Raw genomic sequence first — 17,802 nt, 5'->3', positions numbered from 1 at the left:
CTATGGGATTTCCCAGACAGGAATACTCGAGAGGGTTGCCATCTCCTCATATAAGGCTGGTAACCTTATAGTTCACATTGTCTAGGAAAGCCCCAATCTTTTCTCTCCTATCATCCCCTGCCAGCCAGACTCATGTCCTACAAACACAGCCTCTGGCCATTGAAATCCCATTTCCCAGCTGCTTCTCCACCCTCAAAGTGGAGACCAGGTGTCCCAGTGTGGCCTGAGCCATGCACAAGATGGCCACACACAGGGCCTTCAGGTCCTGCAGAGCTGAGGAGGGGGCTGCGTTCCTGGATGGGGGAGGTATGACGTACTCAAGGCACCAAGGCCTGACCCCTTGGGACATCCCCCTTGCCCTGGGATGTCCCCTTCTCTGAGCCTCTGCCTGGGCCCTGCTCAGCGGCTGTTTGATTCTCCCCTGGGTGGCTCAGCTGACTGCCAGACTCCAGGCTCTCCCTGCCTTGTCCTGCAGGGAAGAACAGGGCTCTGCTCCCTTGTATCGACCATCTCAGGCACAGGGCAGAGGGTGGGGGGAGCATGCAACTGACCCCCTGGAGAGAGATTAGGTGGGACACAGGAGAACTTCACCAGGGTGGGAAGTCTGCCCAAACATCCTGCCAAACACCCATACAGCAGAGGGTGGCAACTATTTCTCTACTAGCCCAGAGCTAGTACCTGATCTGACACACGAGCCACCAGGCAGATAAACTCTCCCAGTCGCCAGCCTGGCCCGCCAGGACCCCATTGGTGGCCCACTCTCTGTGTTCTATTCTGTTCCCATCCTTCTAGGCATTTTCCAGCATCCCCCCACCCACACACTGTCTCCCACCCCTCCATGGGACTGGGTGCGGTGGGGTCATAGCAGAAGGTGGCAGGGCCTGGACCCTGGTCATCCTGTATCCCCCTGTGGTGGCTCCATGAATGAACAGCCTGGGACCGAGGAGGCTGACCTGGCATCCCAGCTGGCAGAGGCCATGGGAACTCACCGCCGAGCAGGTGTGGTACCCAGTGCCAAAGTCGAAGCGGCACTGTTCATCCATTGAGTAGTCAATGCCAGGCAGCTCCGGGGGCTGGGGCCAGGCAGGCGCAAAGGGGTCGTCAAGGAGACAGTCATAGGAGCTGCCGGCAGAGGCAGGGAGGTGAGCCGGGTGGGGCAGGAACACCCCAACTCTCCCTTCACAGAGGAGGGGGCAGGAACCAAGCTGGGAAGGCCTGCAGGAACCCACCTGCTGCTCTGTGCTAGCTGCTGCATTCTCCAGGAAAAATGGGCTACCCCGCAGTTGCCCCTACTTCCACTCATGACCATGTGTCTGGGCTCCAAGGCAAGGGCACCAGGACCAGCCTTAGGCATGCAGCATGTGGCTTTCTTATAGGGCCCATTTCACCCACATTACAGAGTTCATGCCATGGCCCAAAATAAGGGCTGGATCTCAGACAGTTTGAGGGCTCACTGCACTGAGAGAAGAAGACAAAGCAGCCCACCGTGCAGGACATACGCTGGGCCCTGGCTGATTGCTGCAAAGGTTAGCGACAGTATCTCTGCTGGCACCTACTCCACCCAAATCTACTCAAGGCCATCCTTGGCCTTGAGCTCCAGAATCCAACACTCATCCTGGGCCTCCACATCCCCAAAGGCCCAGGAACTGACCAGCAAAACCAGACTGGAGCTTGTGTCAGGGGCGGGATGTTGCTGGGAGGGGAGATGCTGGGGGAGGCGGAGAGGCAGAGGGCGGAGGTGACCTACGGGAGGTAGCGGCTGAGCTCCAACTTGCTGCAGCGAGACCAGTGGAAGCGGTGGAAGGCAGCCTGCACCAGAGGCGCCATGACGCTGCCCAGGCTGGTCTCATCCGCGCAGCCGTTCGCCTGACCATCGTGCTCCATGCCGAGCCTGGAGGTGGGGGGGCAGAGAGGGCAATCCTGAGTCACACCCAGCGAGCCCACCCCTGAGAAGATGAGCAGGTGGGCTGGAGACTCTGCCCTGACCAAGCTTGAGACTGTGCCTTTTGGCCTCAGTTTCCCCACTGTGCAGCGGGGAGGGCCACCCCACTGGATGGAAGCTGAGGCCCCACACTGCCCCTCAATGGGGCTGAGCTCATTCTGCCCTCCAGCCCCCTACTCAAACCCTCCCTAACGTCCTCACAGTGTCTGAAAGCAGCTCAAGCCCCACTCTGGCCCCAGGACACCCTTCCTGGCCACCCTGCCCAGGGGCTATCTGACCACAGCAGGGGCCACCTGCACCATGGTTAACAACTCGCACACCATGCACTGTCTCCCCTCCAAACCTGAGGCCTTGTGCACAAGGACCAATTTCATTCTATTCAGTACGACCTGGCTTATGGCACTCTCCCTGTGTACCAGCCTCTTTAGCTTCTCCTAGACCTGGCCTTACAGAGCTATGTGTGTGGTACCCACCTGCCATAATGATAGTTTAAATGTAGAAGTTTGCTCTTTAGAGTTAGTGTCCATGCTAAGTTGCATCAGTCATGTCTGATTCTTTACAACCCCATGGACTGAAGCCCGCCAGGCTCCTCTGCCCATAGGATGCTCCAGGCAAGAATACTGGAGTGGGTTGCTGTGCCTTCCTCCAGGGGATCTTCCCAACCCAGGGATCGAACCCACATCACTTACGTCTCCTGCATTGGCAGGCGTGTTCTTTACTACTAGCACTATCGGGAAGCCCTTTATAGTTAGTATCTAACACCGAAGCCCAAAAGTTCTAAATTCTTACACACTCCTAGACATCTGCATCTGGCCTTGACCACTAGACAGACACCACTAGACAGAGCCTCTGGGCCTCTGGGGATGTGGAGGCCCAGGACGAGTGTTGGATTCTGGAGCTCAAGGCCAAGAGTGGGCCTCTAAGCTTGATCTTGTCTCTCTGCAGGCAGCGGCTCTGTGAGTGAAGAGTACCCCCCCACACACAGGAAGACAAACTCCTGGCTCTAGAATATGTGTAAGTATTGGCCGCCAGGGCAGGCAGGCAGGGCCCTCACAGATTTCCCCGGTGCCAGCCTCTGTGTTGCAGCTGAGGAAACGAAGGCCCCAGAGAGGAGGTGCCACCCACTCAACGAAGGGCAGGACTGGGGTGAAACCACGGGGGCAGGCAGATGCAGAGAGGGACACGGCTGACCATGGGTGGCAGGCTCGCCCTTGCAGCTGGCCCACTCCTTCCCATGTCCTTCCAGCTGCAAAAAATGGCCCTCACTCTACGCCTTGGCTGGGGGACAGCCAAGCTGGGGGCATGTCCCTAAGCCCTGCCCCATGGACAGACAAGGCCAGGAGGCGTGACTGTGACAGGTGTGCATCACCACTGGACACTGGATGGTGGATTATTTGTTTTCTCCCAGCACATAGCGTCTTGCATGCTTTTGTGCCCCATTCTCCACGGAAGCCCTATTTCTAGAACAGGGCCTGGCACACAACAGGTGTTCAAGAACTACTGGCTGATTGAATGAATGAATACCCTCTAAACCAAATCCAAGTCTGAGGATCATGTAAGCCAGCCACCGGCCTGGCCCGAGTCCTGGATCTACATGCACCTGTTTAAGATGGACTCTAGCCAGCGCTCCACATGCAAGCAGCAGGGAAGGCCTCAAGGGGTGACTGGACAGAGGGACATAGGCCACCCAGAGAGCACAGTGCTGCCTCTGAGGGGACACTCACTGAGCTGCCAAAGGCAGGGCCATGTCTGGTCTCCCACAGCCCTGGGATTTGGGGGCTGGGCCCAAGGCAGACTCAGAATTGCTCTCTGGGCCCCAGGGCTCCCTCCCTCCGAGGGAAGCTCCTCTGGCATCTCCCAGGAGCCTGGGATGGGAACCAGAACTGGGACAAAGCCTCCCATACCCACAGACCTGCTTGGAGTTCAAGGCACAGCCCGCCCCCACAGGGCCACTTACACATGGCCGGTCTCATGGGCCACCACAAAGGCCGAGGAGAAGCCGTCTTCGTGGTTGAGGGCACAACTTCTCAGGGGGTGGCACATGCCGGTGACAGGCGCGTACCCTGCCGGGGATGGGGAGAGAGGGCAGAGAGAGGTCACACGCAGGTGAGGCAGGACGCAACAAGGTCTGTGCTGAGCCAGCCACTGCAGGCACATCTGGATCGGGTCACTGCCAGAGGGTCCCGGGAGGAAGAAGGATTCTTGCAACGTCCCGCCCTGTATGTATGCAGCTGCAATATGGCACCTGGGCCAAGCTGCCCCCGCATCCTAAGGCGTGATGCCTTCCCTCCTGGCCTGTGGCTCCCTGCGCCTGTCAGCTCCTCCTCTAAACAAGGCAGTGTGCCCAAGCCTACACACACCCAACTTCCAAGCTGCAGCCTTCCAGCCAGCCAGTCGGTCAGTTGACAAGCTCCACACATCTGTGCAGTGTGGTAGCTGGCAGTGTGTTAGACACTATGGGGAGAATAGAGGAATCAGGGACCAGCCTGCACCCCCTTCCTCTAGCGCATCCACACCCGTGAGCGGCAGACAGCTTTGCAGGCAGACCAGGGTCAGCAGGTTACTTAGGGGTGGGCCGGGAGGGCCAGAATTCCAGGAGCACAAAGGGATGTGTGGGGATGACTGGGAGTCACCCAGGGAATGGGTCTAACAGGAGGGGTTGAAGGGACCAGGGAATGACTTATGAGGGGCCTAGAGCTGGGGCTGGGGGAGAGGTGAGACTCTGGGGAGGTGGGGGTGGACACGTGGAGGGGAGGACATGGGCAGAGTGAAGACACGACTGTGCAGGCCTCAGGAGACGCGGGCAGCGCAGGGGGCCAGCACATGGCAGCCACGGTGAGGCCAGCACTGGCTGAGGGGCTTTGTGTGAGAGGCCTGTGATCTAGGGGGCTGCAGCCCCACCTCCCCAGGGCCCGTAATCGGCTGGGAGGGCAGCCTGGGCTGGGGAAGACCTCTGCAGAGGGGGCAATGGCAGAGAACGCTCCCTGCCCTGGGCTTTCGGCCAGCCAGGGCCAGACACTATTCTCTGTCTTCAGAACTGCCAAAACCCTTTCCTGAGATGGCCCTGGGGGTGTAGAGGTTTCTGGGGTCCTACCTGTCCTGGAGGTCTGGATGTGCTCAACAGCACATGTGAGTACACACGTGTGTGGGTGTGTGTGTGCACGTGTGCCGGGCAAGAGTACACGTTTGTACATGTGTGTGTCGATCTGTGTGTGTACAAGCTCGCCTTGAGGATTTCACGGATTCAGACAAGCAGCCCTGCTGGGTACAGGCTGACCTCTTCTAGCATCAGACCAGAAAACACTAAGAAGCCCTCAACTTGGTGTTTGGAGATCCACTCTGAGTTTCAGCTCTGTCTCCTCTCTGCAGTGGGGCCTGGGCAAATCTTGTTGCCACTCTGGACCTTGGTTTCCCCTTACAAAAAGCTAGAGGTGGGGGAAGGTGATCCAAGCTTCCTGAGTTTGCAGAGCACACTCAGCCAGCCTCTATCACAGACACTGCATGCATCCTTCGGGCCTTTTAGCAGCCTGGGAACAGAGGACAGCAAATATACGACTATTTCCTCCACTCCACAGTGGGGAGAGTTCTGAGGATGAGTAAGCTCAGCTCACTGGGCTGCGGAGTCATGGATCAGCAGGGAGAGCAAGGCCTTCCTTCCAGAAGTCCACGCTGGCCCTGTTGCAGGTTCCCCACCACCAGCTTCTGAAGACGGAAGGATACAGTGTGGGTAGGAGCACCTTGAAGGTCACTGAGACCTTCACGCAGCCAAGTCCCAGGATGGTGAGCACAGGGCCAGAGCCTGATGCTCAGCCAACTGCAGGTTCAACCAAAGCAGCAGGGACAAGAGTGGGACCCCTTCATTCTCCCTGGTCCCTAAGAAACCACTGCAAAGCTTGCCCACCTGTCCGGCCAGGTCCTGCTCCAAAGTCCCAAGGATCTTTTTGTTGAAAAAATTCCTCCAGTCCTCCTAGGGCGGCCCCAGAGACAGCCTCGGCCCCTGCCCTGCAGCTGCACACACCTGGCCATGGCAAATACAGTACCTTGCATACCTGAGGGTCCGAAGTCCTGCCGAGTGAGGAAGACGACGTGATCATGGTGCTCTGCGTGGCCAGGGTCCTGGCGCTGCTGAGAGTGGGCCCAGCGACACACCTGCTCCAGGCTGCGAGAGGGGTTCCCTCGCTCGATCAGGCTCAGGGACTGTGAGGCCAGAGAGCGGGGTGGGTGGTCAGATCCCGCAGACCACAACAGGCTCCCATCAGCAGGGGACACCGAGGCCCAAGCGATAGCAGTGCCTTCCCCAGGGTCACTGACTCTGGCTGCCGCAGACACAGAGTCCAGCCCTGCTTCGGGGAATGTTCCTGTGCCAAGCCCCATGTCAGGACCCCTATCTGCTGAGAACTGATGATCTCTAATCCCTTGACAGGCAGGTGCTGTTCTGAGCCTTTCCTCTCTACATTCATTGTCACAGTAGCCTCTAGAAGAAAACTCTGTTTTTACTCCCACATGGGGAAGAACAAGCAACAGAGCCTGGGACCCAACCCTAGCAGGACTCATCTTGGTCGCTGTCGCCTCTCTAAGCCCCACTATCCCCATCAATTCAAGGAGTGGGACCTCCAGGCATAGGGATCAAGGATTGTCCATTTATCTTACTGGAGGGAAACTGTAAGTCCCACTTATCAACCCCAGATGCCTCTGCCACTGAGACCTCAACTCTCATGGTCTCTGGGCTCTGATTCTGGAAATAAAATGTTTCCTAGACACTGCTCCCCATTCCCGACACCCTAGCTTGTCTGATGCTCTTGCCTCACCCCCATCTCCCTCCCAATCCTGCCTGCTGACAAAGAGGTTTACCTGTCGGTAGCCAACCATGATCAAGCGGACAAGGGCGATGTTTATGTGGACCCCTAGGGACTCATCGTGGTAAATCTCATCCACCTGCAAGAAGAGACAAGTATATGGTGTTGGGAAAAGCCAGTGTTCATTAAAGGCCCACTGAATGCCAGGTACCTGACATGTTATCCTACTTCATCCTGACCATGGCCTTATTCAGCAGGCATTCCTATCCTCAGATGAAGAAACTGAAGCAGAGGGAGGCAAGAGAATCTGCCCAAGGACACACAATTAATGAGTTGCAGAGTTGGGACTCAAATACTGGCTGGCAGAATTCTAACACTGAGCTCTCTCCATAAAGCCATAGTGGGAAGTGGCCTGTTCTCAAACCCAGCAACTCAGACTCTCATCTTTTTACATCTCTGAAGAGGCCTTTCAGAAATGCCACTCAGCTCAGGTCACTCATCCTGACAGCCCTGTTTACCTTTCCTGTGACCCGTGGCATCATCTGCTTGCTCTGTAATACCTGGGCACTCCTCCATAGCAAATCCAGGGGGAAAGTGCTTCAGGGCCTTGGACCAGAAGCTTCAGAATCACTTGGAGCTCATTAAAAATGCAGAGTCTTGGGCCCACCTCCTGAATCAGAATCAGAATCAGAGTTGGAACAAGCTCCCCAGTGATTCTCAGGCACGATCAAGTGGGAGGAAAGGAGCAGTGCATTGGATTACTCCCTTCTCCCACAGGCTCAGGGACCTGTGGGGCAGTCCTGACACAGTTCATCAAAGAACACAGCCCCCGTTCACTCGCCTGTTCAGCAAGTCCTGGAACCATGTCCATGACAGATGGACACCACCTCTGCTTGTCCATCTCCAAGAACAGGCAGCTCACCTGCTCCTAAAGTTGTCCATCTCCTGAGTGGTCCCACTAGACCACTCCAGCTTTTTTGTCTTAAATAACTTTTATTCCTGGATATAAAATATTTCACTCTAAAAACTCTGAAAAGCAACTCCCCCCCCAAAAAAGAGAAGAAAAAAATAAGAGGTGATCCAGAGATGGAATAGTAAGATGAAGCTCACCTCCTCCCATAAGTACATCAAAAATACATCTACATGTGGAACAGTCCTCACAGAATATCTACCAAATGTTGGCAGAAGACTCCCAGCCTCCGAAAGAGCAAGACAGTCTCATGCAACTGGGGCAGGACAAAAAAGAAGAAAAAAAAACAAAAAACTGAGGAAGGCAGTAGAACTGGACCTGTGCCCCTTGGAGGAAGCTATTAAAGAGGGAAGGTTCCTGCACCTGGGAAGTCCTCTCACTAGCAGGGAAGTCAGCTGGGACAGAGGGGAAGCTTTGGAGCCTTGGAGGAGAATGCAGCAACTGGTTTGAAGCAGCTAGAATGGAAAGAAACCTGTACATATGGTCAGTACCATCACTCTGCACTCCCCAGCCTGAGACACATGGCCACCAATGTGGACAGGGGCTGGGCGCAGAAGCTTGGGCTTTGGAGATCGGGCCTCGGGAGGGGACCAGGGTGGGTTATGAGCAAAGGGGCAGGACTCTGGTGTGACCCCATCTGAGGGTTTATGCAGAGGAGGCCTGGGCTGCCTTGGAGACCAGGTGCCACTGTATGGGCAGTGCACAGGAGCAGGGGCAAAACTCACCAGTATAGCCTTTTTCCCTACATGAGCTCTCAGGTGGCAGGACACTACCTACAGGCGCTCCAGGGGTGTGTATGAGCTGCCATTATTGCTCCCCTCCACCCCTAGACTTCAGGCGCAGTCACATGCCTCTACCATCCTCCCCAGCACCTTGCCCCAGGCTTCAGGAGCTGTCTCAAGCCACTGCTTTCACCTCCTCAGCTCCAGAAGTGGTCGCAGACTCCCTCTGCTCCCATGGCGTGCTCCAGGGGCACATGTGGGCCGCCACTGCCACAGAGAACACCATGACCGGCACCAACTGCTACATCTGCACATCCCCATCAAGGGGATCCTCAGCACACACTGAGGACAGAGGCGACAAGCATCCCTACTAAAAGCAGCCCTCGCACCAAAAATACTAAGCCCACACAAGCTACACAAGGATGGTCCCACCTATAAATGGCCCTCTAAGACCACAGTAGACAATTGTTTCTCCTAAACTCACAGAATAAGAGAAATATAAGCAAAATGAAGAGGCAGAGGAACCATTCCCAGTTAAGACCAAGATAACTTCCCTGAAAGAACAAACAATGAAACAGACCTCTTGAGTCTAACAGACGTTGACTTCAAAAAGGAGATACTGAATGAATTAAGAAAGACTACTGACAGAAATTCAGAATACTGTAAATAGGAACTAGAAACTATAGAGAGGAACCAAGAAAAATAAAGCTCATTTGCTGAGATGAAAGTGAACTAAAGGCAGTGAATAGCAGAATAAATAATGCAGAAGAACAAATAAATGAGCTAGAAGACAGAATGATGGAAATCACCCAATAAGAACAGTAGACAGAAAGCAAAATGAAAAAAAAAAATGAAAGCAATATAAAACAACTATGAGATAAAATAAAGCATGCCAATTGATACATAATTCTGATTCTAGAAGAGGAAGAAAGAGAAAAAGGGATTAAAAATGTACTTGAAGAAATTATGGCTGAAAACTTCCAAACCAAAAGACAGAAACAGATATCCAGGTATAGGAAGCACAGAGGGCCCCGAACAAGGTAAACCCAAACATACCTATACAAAGATATAATAAAAATGGAAAGAGTTAAAGAGAGGATTCTAAAGGCAGCAAGAGAAAAGCATAGAATTAATTACAAGGGAATCCCCATAAAGCTATCACTTGATTTTTCTACAGAAATATTGCAGAGCAGAAGGGAGAGGCAAGACACATGCAAAGTCATGAAGGGAAAAATAATCTGCAATCTATAATACTCTACCCAACAATATTATCATTTAGAATAGAAGAAGAGAGAAAAAATTTCTCAGATAAGCAAAAACTAAAAGAATATAGCAACACTAAATGTATTCCAAAGGAAATATTAACAAGTCTTCTCTAAATAGAAAAGAAATAAGAATATACAGGAAAGATGGGACTTCCCTGGTGGTCCAGTGGCTAAAACTCCATGCTCCCAAAGCAGGGAAACTGGGTTCAATCCCTGGTCAGGGAACTAGATCCCATACGCTGCAACTAAGTCCCAGTGCTGCCAAATAAATAAATATGTTTTTTAAAACAGAATATACAGGAAAGAGAAAATCACAATTGGAAAGCAAATCACCTAAATAAGACCGTACACAGATTTAAAAAAGAAAAAAATTTCTGTGGAAGCAATAACCACAATTAACAGCAAAGGGATGAACATGAAGATGTAAAAATGGTCATCAAAATCATAAAATGTGGGGGAGGAGAGTTAGAAATGTTGATTTTTTTCATTTCTTAGAATGTGTTTAAGCCTATAAGACTATCAGTCTAAGGCAAGTAAATATAGGATGGAGTTAATATACTTGAAAAAAAAGGGTAACCACGAATCAAAAATATGCAATAGATTCACAAAAATTAAAAAGAAGAGAACATGAGCATAATACAAAAGAAAATCAGCAATCCACAAAAGGAAAAACAAACAAAGGGATAGACAAGAAATATAAAATCAACAGGAAAACAAGATTTAAATGGCAATAAATACATATCTATTAATAATTACCTTAAATGTCAATGGACTAAATGCTCCAATCAAAAAATACAGACTGACAGACTGGATTAAAAAACAAGCGCTACAATATGCTGCCTACAAGAGACCCACTGCAGGGCAAAGAACACACATAGATTGAAAGTGAGGGGATAGAAAGAGGTATTTTTTGCAAACAGAAATTAAAAGAAAGTGGGGGTCACAATACTCATATCAGACAAAATAGACTTTAAAGCACAGACTATAAAGAAGGACAGCACATAATGACAAAAGGATTAATATAAGGAGAGGATCTTACACTTGTCAACATATATGCACTTAATATAAGAGCTCCTAAATGTGTAAAACAAATAGTAACAGACCTAAATGGCCAAATGTGTAAAACAAATACTAACAGACATAAATGGAAAAAAAGACAAGAATACAAAAATGGTAGGAGACTTTAACACCCCATTCACATCAATGAACAGATCTTCTAGACAGAAAATCAATAAGACAGCTCATATCCTAAATGATACAATAAAACATACTTAATGAATATTTTCAGGATATTACATCCAGAAAAAGCACAGAATACACATTCTTTTCAAGTGAGTATGGAACATTCTCTAGGATTGACCACATAAAAGGGTACAAAACAAGCCTCAACAAATTTAAGGATATAGAAATTATCTCAGGCATCTTTTCTGACCTCAATGGCATGAAACTAGAAATCAACCACAGGAAAAAAGTGAGGAAGAAACAATTACATGGAGACTAAACAATATGCTTCTAAAAAAAACAGAGGGTCAACAATGAAGTCAAGGAGGAAATTTAAAAATATCTTGAGACAAAAGACAATGAAAATACAACCATACAAAATCTATGGGATGTAGCAAAAGCAGTTCTAGATGGAAGTTCATAGTGATATAAGCTTTCCTCAAAAAAATGAGAAAAATCTCAAATAAACAAGCTAATCTACCACTTATAAGAATTAGAAAAAGAAGAACAAACAAAACCTAAAGTCAGAAGAAAGGAGGAGCAATAAAGATCAGAGAGGAAATAAAACAGAGAGAAAGGAAAACAATGAAACCAAGAAGTAGTTCTTTGAAAGGGTAAACAAGATTGACAAACCTCTGACCAGGCTCGTCAAGAAGAAAAGACAGAACTCAAATAAACAAAAAAGAAATGAAAAAGAAAACTAACAACCAATACTGCAGAAACACAAAAAACCATATAAGAATATTATGAACAATTGTATGCCAACAAATTCGATAACCCAGAAGAAATGGACAAGTATCTAGAAACATGCAGCCCACCAAAACTGAATCAAGAAGAAATACATAATTTTAAAACACCAGTCACTAGAGGTGAAACAGAATTTTATAATTGTAATTTTAAAACTCTCTACAAACAGAAGTCCAGGACCAGATGGCTTCAAGGCAAATTATACCAAACATTCAAAGAAGAATCTATACTGATTCTTCTCAAACTCTTCCCAAAAAGTTGAAGAGGAGAGAAAACTCCCAAGGACATTCTATGAAGCAACCACCACTATGATACCAAAACCACAAAAGACACCACCAAAAAATAAAATTATAGGCCGGTATCATTGATGAATGTAGATGCAAAAATTCTCAACAAAATATTAATAGGCTGAATCCAGCAACATATAAAAAAATTATATACCACAACCAAGTGGGATTCATCATCCCAAGTTCACAAGGATGGTTCCATATATACATATTAATCAATGTGATACGCCACTTAAACAATAGACAAAAACCACATGATCATTTCAATAAATATAGAAAAAGCACTAGACAGACCACTCATAATAAACATCCTTACCAAAGTGGGTACAGAGGGAATCTCTCTCTACATAGAAAAAACTATTTATGATGAACCCACAGTGAAAAGCTGATAACCTTGCTACTAAAATTTGAAACAAGATAAGGATGCCCACTCTCACCTCTTCCACTCAACATAGTATTAGAAGTCCTATCCACAGTTATGAGACAAGAAAAACAAATAAAAAATATTCAAATTGGAAGGCAAGAGGTAAAACTGTTATTATATGCAGATGACATGATTCTATATACTCTAAAGACTCCACACAAAAGCTACTAAAACTAATAACTGAATTCAGTAAGGTAGCAAGATACAAAATTAACATGCAGAAACTGGCTGCATTTCTTTACATTAATAATTAAACATCAGAAAGGGAAAGTAAAAAAACCCCAGTAACTTTCAAAATCACACCCCCCAAAATAAAATACTTAGGAATAAATCTGACCAAGGAGGTAAAATAATTATATGCTGAGAACTATAAATCATTAACAAAGGAAACTGAAGAAGATTCAAACAAATGGAAAGATACACCATGCTCTTGGATTGGAATAATTAATATTGTTAAAATGCACAACCCAATGCAAATTACAGATTCCATGCAATCCTTACTAAACTACCTATGAAGTTTTTCACAGAACTAGAACAAATAATTCAAATTAAACTTACATGGAACCATGAAAGACCCAGAATTGCCAAAGTAATCCTAAAGATAAAGAACAAAACAGGAGACATAACCCTCCCAGACATCAGACATTGGCACAAAAAAGACATACAGATCAATGAAACAGAATCAAGATCCCAGAAACAAACCCACATACCTATTGTCAATTAATCTTGAACAAAGGAGTATCCTAATCAAACTTATAAGCTTTTGCACAGCAAAGTATATTATTTAAAAAAAAAAAAGACAAGACAACCTATAGGAGAAAATATTTGTAAACAATGAGATCAACAAAGGCTTAATTTTCAAAATGTACAAACAATACATACAACTCAACAACAAAAAAACTATCCAAAAAATGGGCAGAAGACCTAAACAGACATTTCTCCAAAGAAGAAATACAAATGATCAATACACACATGAAAAGGTGCTCAACACTGCTAATTATTAGGGAAATGCAAATAAAAACTACAATGAGGTACCACCTCACAACAGTCAGAATGCCCATCAATAAAAAGTCTACAAATAACAAATGGTGGAGAGGATGTGGTGAAAAGGGAACCCCCCTCACTGTTGGTTGGAATGTCAGTTGGTACAGCCACTATGAAAACAGCATGGAGGTTCTTCAGAAAACTAAAAATAGAATGACCACATGATACAGTAATCATTTCACTCCTGGGCATGTATCTGGACAGAATTATAATCCCGAAAGATGCATGCACCACACTGTGTTCATAGCAACACTAATCACAATAGCCAAGACATGGAAACAATCTAAATGTCCATCAACAGATGAATGGATAAAGAAGATGTGGTACACACACACACACACAATGGAATACTACTCAGTCATTAAAAATGAAATAATGCCATGTGGAGTAACATGGATGGATCTGGAGATTATCATTTTAAATGAAGTCAGACAAAGATAAATACCATAGATACCACTTACATGTGGAGTCTAAAATACAACACCAATGAACTTATCTATGAAACTGAAATAGACTCAGAGACTTAGAGAATAGATTTGTGGTTGCCAAGCGGGAGGGTGTTGGGGGAGGGATGGAGTGGGAGGTTGGCGTTAGTAGATATAAGCTATTATATATGGAATGATAGACAAGATCCTACTATATAGCACAAAGAACTATATTCAACATCCTATGATAAATCATAATAGAAAAGAATATTTTAAAAAAAAATGTATATATGTGTGCTTGTGTGTATAAACGAACCACTTTGCCATACAGCAGAAATACAACACTGTAAATCAACTATACTTCAATTAAAAAAAGAAGCTCCCAAGTTATAAAAAATAAGAAAAAATAGTTAAGTCTCCTATTAGTATCAACCAGATATATAGTAAGTGCCATTAACACAGCTTCCCGTCACACATGTATATGCATGTGTGTCATTTTACAAAATTAGAATAATACTGAATATACTGCTTGCAATTTTCTTATTTCACGAAACACCATTCTGTGGATTTAAAAGCATCACCTCTAACATCTACATGTGATGAGCCATCACTTATGTAACTACTCTCCTAGGAGAAGTGGCTTATCCAGGACGAGAAATGATGTGTTCACTGAGTCAGTGTCAGTACCCAGCAGTGCAACCGCCAGGAGTCAGAGTCCTGGGTTTAATCCCCAGCACTGCCCCTTACCAGCTGGGAGGCTTGGGGCATGTCAGGTGACTCCTTAGAATCTGTTTCTGTAGAATGGGGACCACAATGGCTGTCATGGGCTGGCATGTGGATGCTCATGTCAACTCAATATCTGGGGATGACGAGTGAGCACCACAGGCAGAGAGGCCCATGGGTACAGTCAGTGATGGAGCAGAAGTGGAACCCACCCTCTGACTCTTGCTGGCACGGCTTCCTGGGAGTAAGGATGGAGATTTGTGCATGACCCTGTTCGCACCACTTTACCCCACCATGCCTTTCAGCTCATGAGCAAAGGAACCAAACTATAATCCACAAAGGGGTTGCTGTCCAGCAGATGGAGTAACGGCATGGTCAACCCTACACGTGAGAGTCCCACGGGGATAGGAAGGTGGGGACAGGGACCAGAGATCTGTTCCTGTGCTGACGCACCCCTCCTGGGCCAGCAAGGACAGAGCCTGTGAGCACACAGCTGTAGCAGCAGAAGCCCGGGCACCATGGAGCCCCAGCCCACTCTCCCAACCATAAGTGTGTAGACCCCAGAGGGGCCAGCATCAGGCTTCCGCCCTGCCTGGCACCCAGGTCTAGACCCAATTAGGATCAGAGACCAGTGCCTGCTGCGGGACAGCAGGCCCCCCAACGCCCAGCACACATAACAGTGGACAGTGCGATGGGCGGGGGGCCCTCCCTCCACCCTCCTCCCCTCTCCAGCAGGAGCAGAGACATCATGAGAGCCAAGTGCTCAAATGCATAAACAGATTAACATCCTTCTCTACCGCCTGCCCATGACTCATCCTAGAAGACCACGCACATGTATTCTACCTCACAGGATTCCACCCTGAGGACTCTGATGACCTGCTGAAATGATATTCAAGCAGCAGTAGGATGACACAAAGAACCCCAAAATCTCAGCCCCTCCAACACCGCTACAGGGTCTTCCTGCCACACAAGGGCACGGTGGGTGTCTCAGATCCCATTGATGTGCACTGTAAGAGAGCAACCAAGGATGGGGTGATAAGCAATGCACGCTCCACACAGTCACATCTGGGCACCTCGTATACACATGTAAACCCATCAGTGACCCCAGGACAGGGAAAGCGGAACTAAGATCCTGCATGCCTTGTGACATCATGGCCAAAGGAAAACAAACAAACAAACAAACTAGAGTACCCAGGCCACTGCCTTCCTGCTCTCCTCTTTCTCCAAAGTGGACTAGGCAGAGTGCTGCCAGAATCCTGCCACGTTACTCATTTGTGTCCCTCACTCAGCAGGCCAAGCTCGCCGATCAAAGGCTGCAGTGAGCCCTGCTCTAACACTGCATCTCCAGGCTGGCACGCTGGGAGAGAGGGGGCTGCTGTTCTCTGTGCAGGAGGCAGAATCAGAGCCAAGTGTTTGATACAGGTGGGAGGTTGAATGGTACTTCCTAAAGCAAACTCCCAGTCCCAGGTTACTGTCCTAAATGCAAATACAGAGCTACAGAGCAAGCAGGAAGGGACATGCCATCTGGAGCGACCCCTCGGTGCTCTGAAATAATCTGGACACTAAAGGGACAGACAGATGTACCAAGCCCTTGATGCAGACCCCTCATGCCCCACCCCAGGGGTCAGGAAAGAGGAAGACAGTGAGTGTGTGAAGGAGAGATCAGACAGGTCTTACTGTTGGATCCAGAATGATCCTTGACTGAGAAGGTCATCAACTCTTCACAGGAGATGGGCAGAGGCTTGATGTAGGGGAGGGGAAGTCAGGAACTACATGAAGCCACCATGACAGCCCCAAACTTATTGGCAATCAAGGTAACTCAGGCCACCTCCACATGACAGGGAGTTTCTTCCTAGACCATCAAGGCACTCTTGGCCCTTAGAAAGCTCCCCATGCCATGAGCCCCATTCAGTCTTCCTGTGCACCGCCCCCACTGGCCTCAAGTCTCCCTCTTGAGTGCATCGGCTCCACTCCTGGGGACAGACAGTGCTCACAGTCTCTCAGGAATTTCCCTCCAAGCTCACATCAGTCAAAGAGAATGTCTTGTAAGACATCTGTAGGCAGCAAGAGAGAAAGAAGAAAAGTCACTCACCAAGGAAGGACTTGGGAATAGGTTTCCAACAGTAACTAGGGAGACCCTGAGGTAACATTATCAAAGCACCAAGAAACCATCAACCTAGGATCCTGGACCCAGTAAACCATCTTCTAAGAACCATGATGAACTGAAGACATTAGCAAGTAAAAGAAAATTGAGACAGGCCCATGGAACCCACTAAAGGATCCATAGGAAAGGAAGATGGAAGATGAACCCTGTCCCCGAAGACAGCCTAAGTACAAAACTGGATGAAGAGTTTTGAGGCTGTGATAGGTGCATGGTTCAGCAATGAGAGACAGTCTGATCTTTTCTTAGATTAAATAAGGATAATGAAAAGAAAGCAGCTAAATTTTCTTATTCCACCCTCCAAAAGTAGGGTTGGCCTTGCCATTTCAGGTCCCCCAGTCCAACTGTCTCTGGGGCTCTGGCTCATCTATACACACCCGTCTTGGCCCTTGAGCGGGACCTCAGTGGCTTTGATTCAGCTGGAGCTACAATGACACTCCACATAGGACAAGGAGGTGGCTGGACATGACTGCCATGCTCAGCAGAACTGCAGAGGCTGCCAGGCACATGGGTTCTACCCACAGTCCTGAGGTGGTGCTGGAGCCCCAGAGAGAGGGTGAGGCTGCCTGAGTGGCCCAGGACCCCAGCCTTCTGGCACACACACAGGGCTGCTGCCCAACAGGCTCTGGCCTGGCTGTGCACTCAAGGCCTGGCTCTGTCAGCCTCCGCCCCCCATGACTACTTCTCAAATGCCAGAGGTGAGGCCAATGAGCCAGCTCAGGGGAGATCAGGAATTGCTTCCCGTGGCTGTACGCACAAGCATGATTGCTCCAAGACACACCCATGGGGCAGAAAAGAACACTGTGTCTGGTCTCCCTGCTCCCCGCACCTCAGCCAAATTCAGGGTCATCTGCCAAGACCCCCCAGGTTAGAGTTCCACATAACATATTGGCCTGGGATGGCTATTGGCTGTGTACCAGAAAAACAAGCAAAGGTCAAGACTCTGATCAAGGGGATGCAAAACCACAGAAGGGAGACAGTGGCTAGAGAGAACTAGGGTTGGAGGCAACTCTGGTCATGCAACACATACAATGTATCAGGCACCCTGCTGAGGGCACTCTTATGGAGGGAGGAA

The 17,802-nt window shown here is 48.5% G+C and overlaps 1 protein-coding gene across 2 annotated transcripts in view; it reads right to left on the bottom strand.

Moving 5' to 3' along the window:
- ADAMTS14 (ADAM metallopeptidase with thrombospondin type 1 motif 14) overlaps nt 1–17,802 on the bottom strand; it is a 92,909-nt gene that overhangs the window by 24,286 nt on the left and 50,821 nt on the right. The window contains exons 5-9 of one of the 2 annotated variants that reach the window (XM_065919881.1): nt 6,794–6,877; nt 5,983–6,139; nt 3,900–4,005; nt 1,748–1,891; nt 990–1,122 (exon numbers count right to left, since the gene is read on the bottom strand). In XM_065919881.1, the coding sequence (XP_065775953.1) occupies nt 990–1,122; nt 1,748–1,891; nt 3,900–4,005; nt 5,983–6,139; nt 6,794–6,877 (624 nt within the window). The remainder of the gene's footprint in view (nt 1–989; nt 1,123–1,747; nt 1,892–3,899; nt 4,006–5,982; nt 6,140–6,793; nt 6,878–17,802) is intronic. The other variant, XM_065919880.1, reaches the window with a different exon arrangement.

This window comes from Muntiacus reevesi, chromosome 2 (genome assembly GCF_963930625.1).
Source record: "Muntiacus reevesi chromosome 2, mMunRee1.1, whole genome shotgun sequence".
NCBI classification, from domain to species: Eukaryota; Metazoa; Chordata; class Mammalia; order Artiodactyla; family Cervidae; genus Muntiacus; species Muntiacus reevesi.
This window is presented reverse-complemented; position numbering and strand designations above follow the sequence as displayed.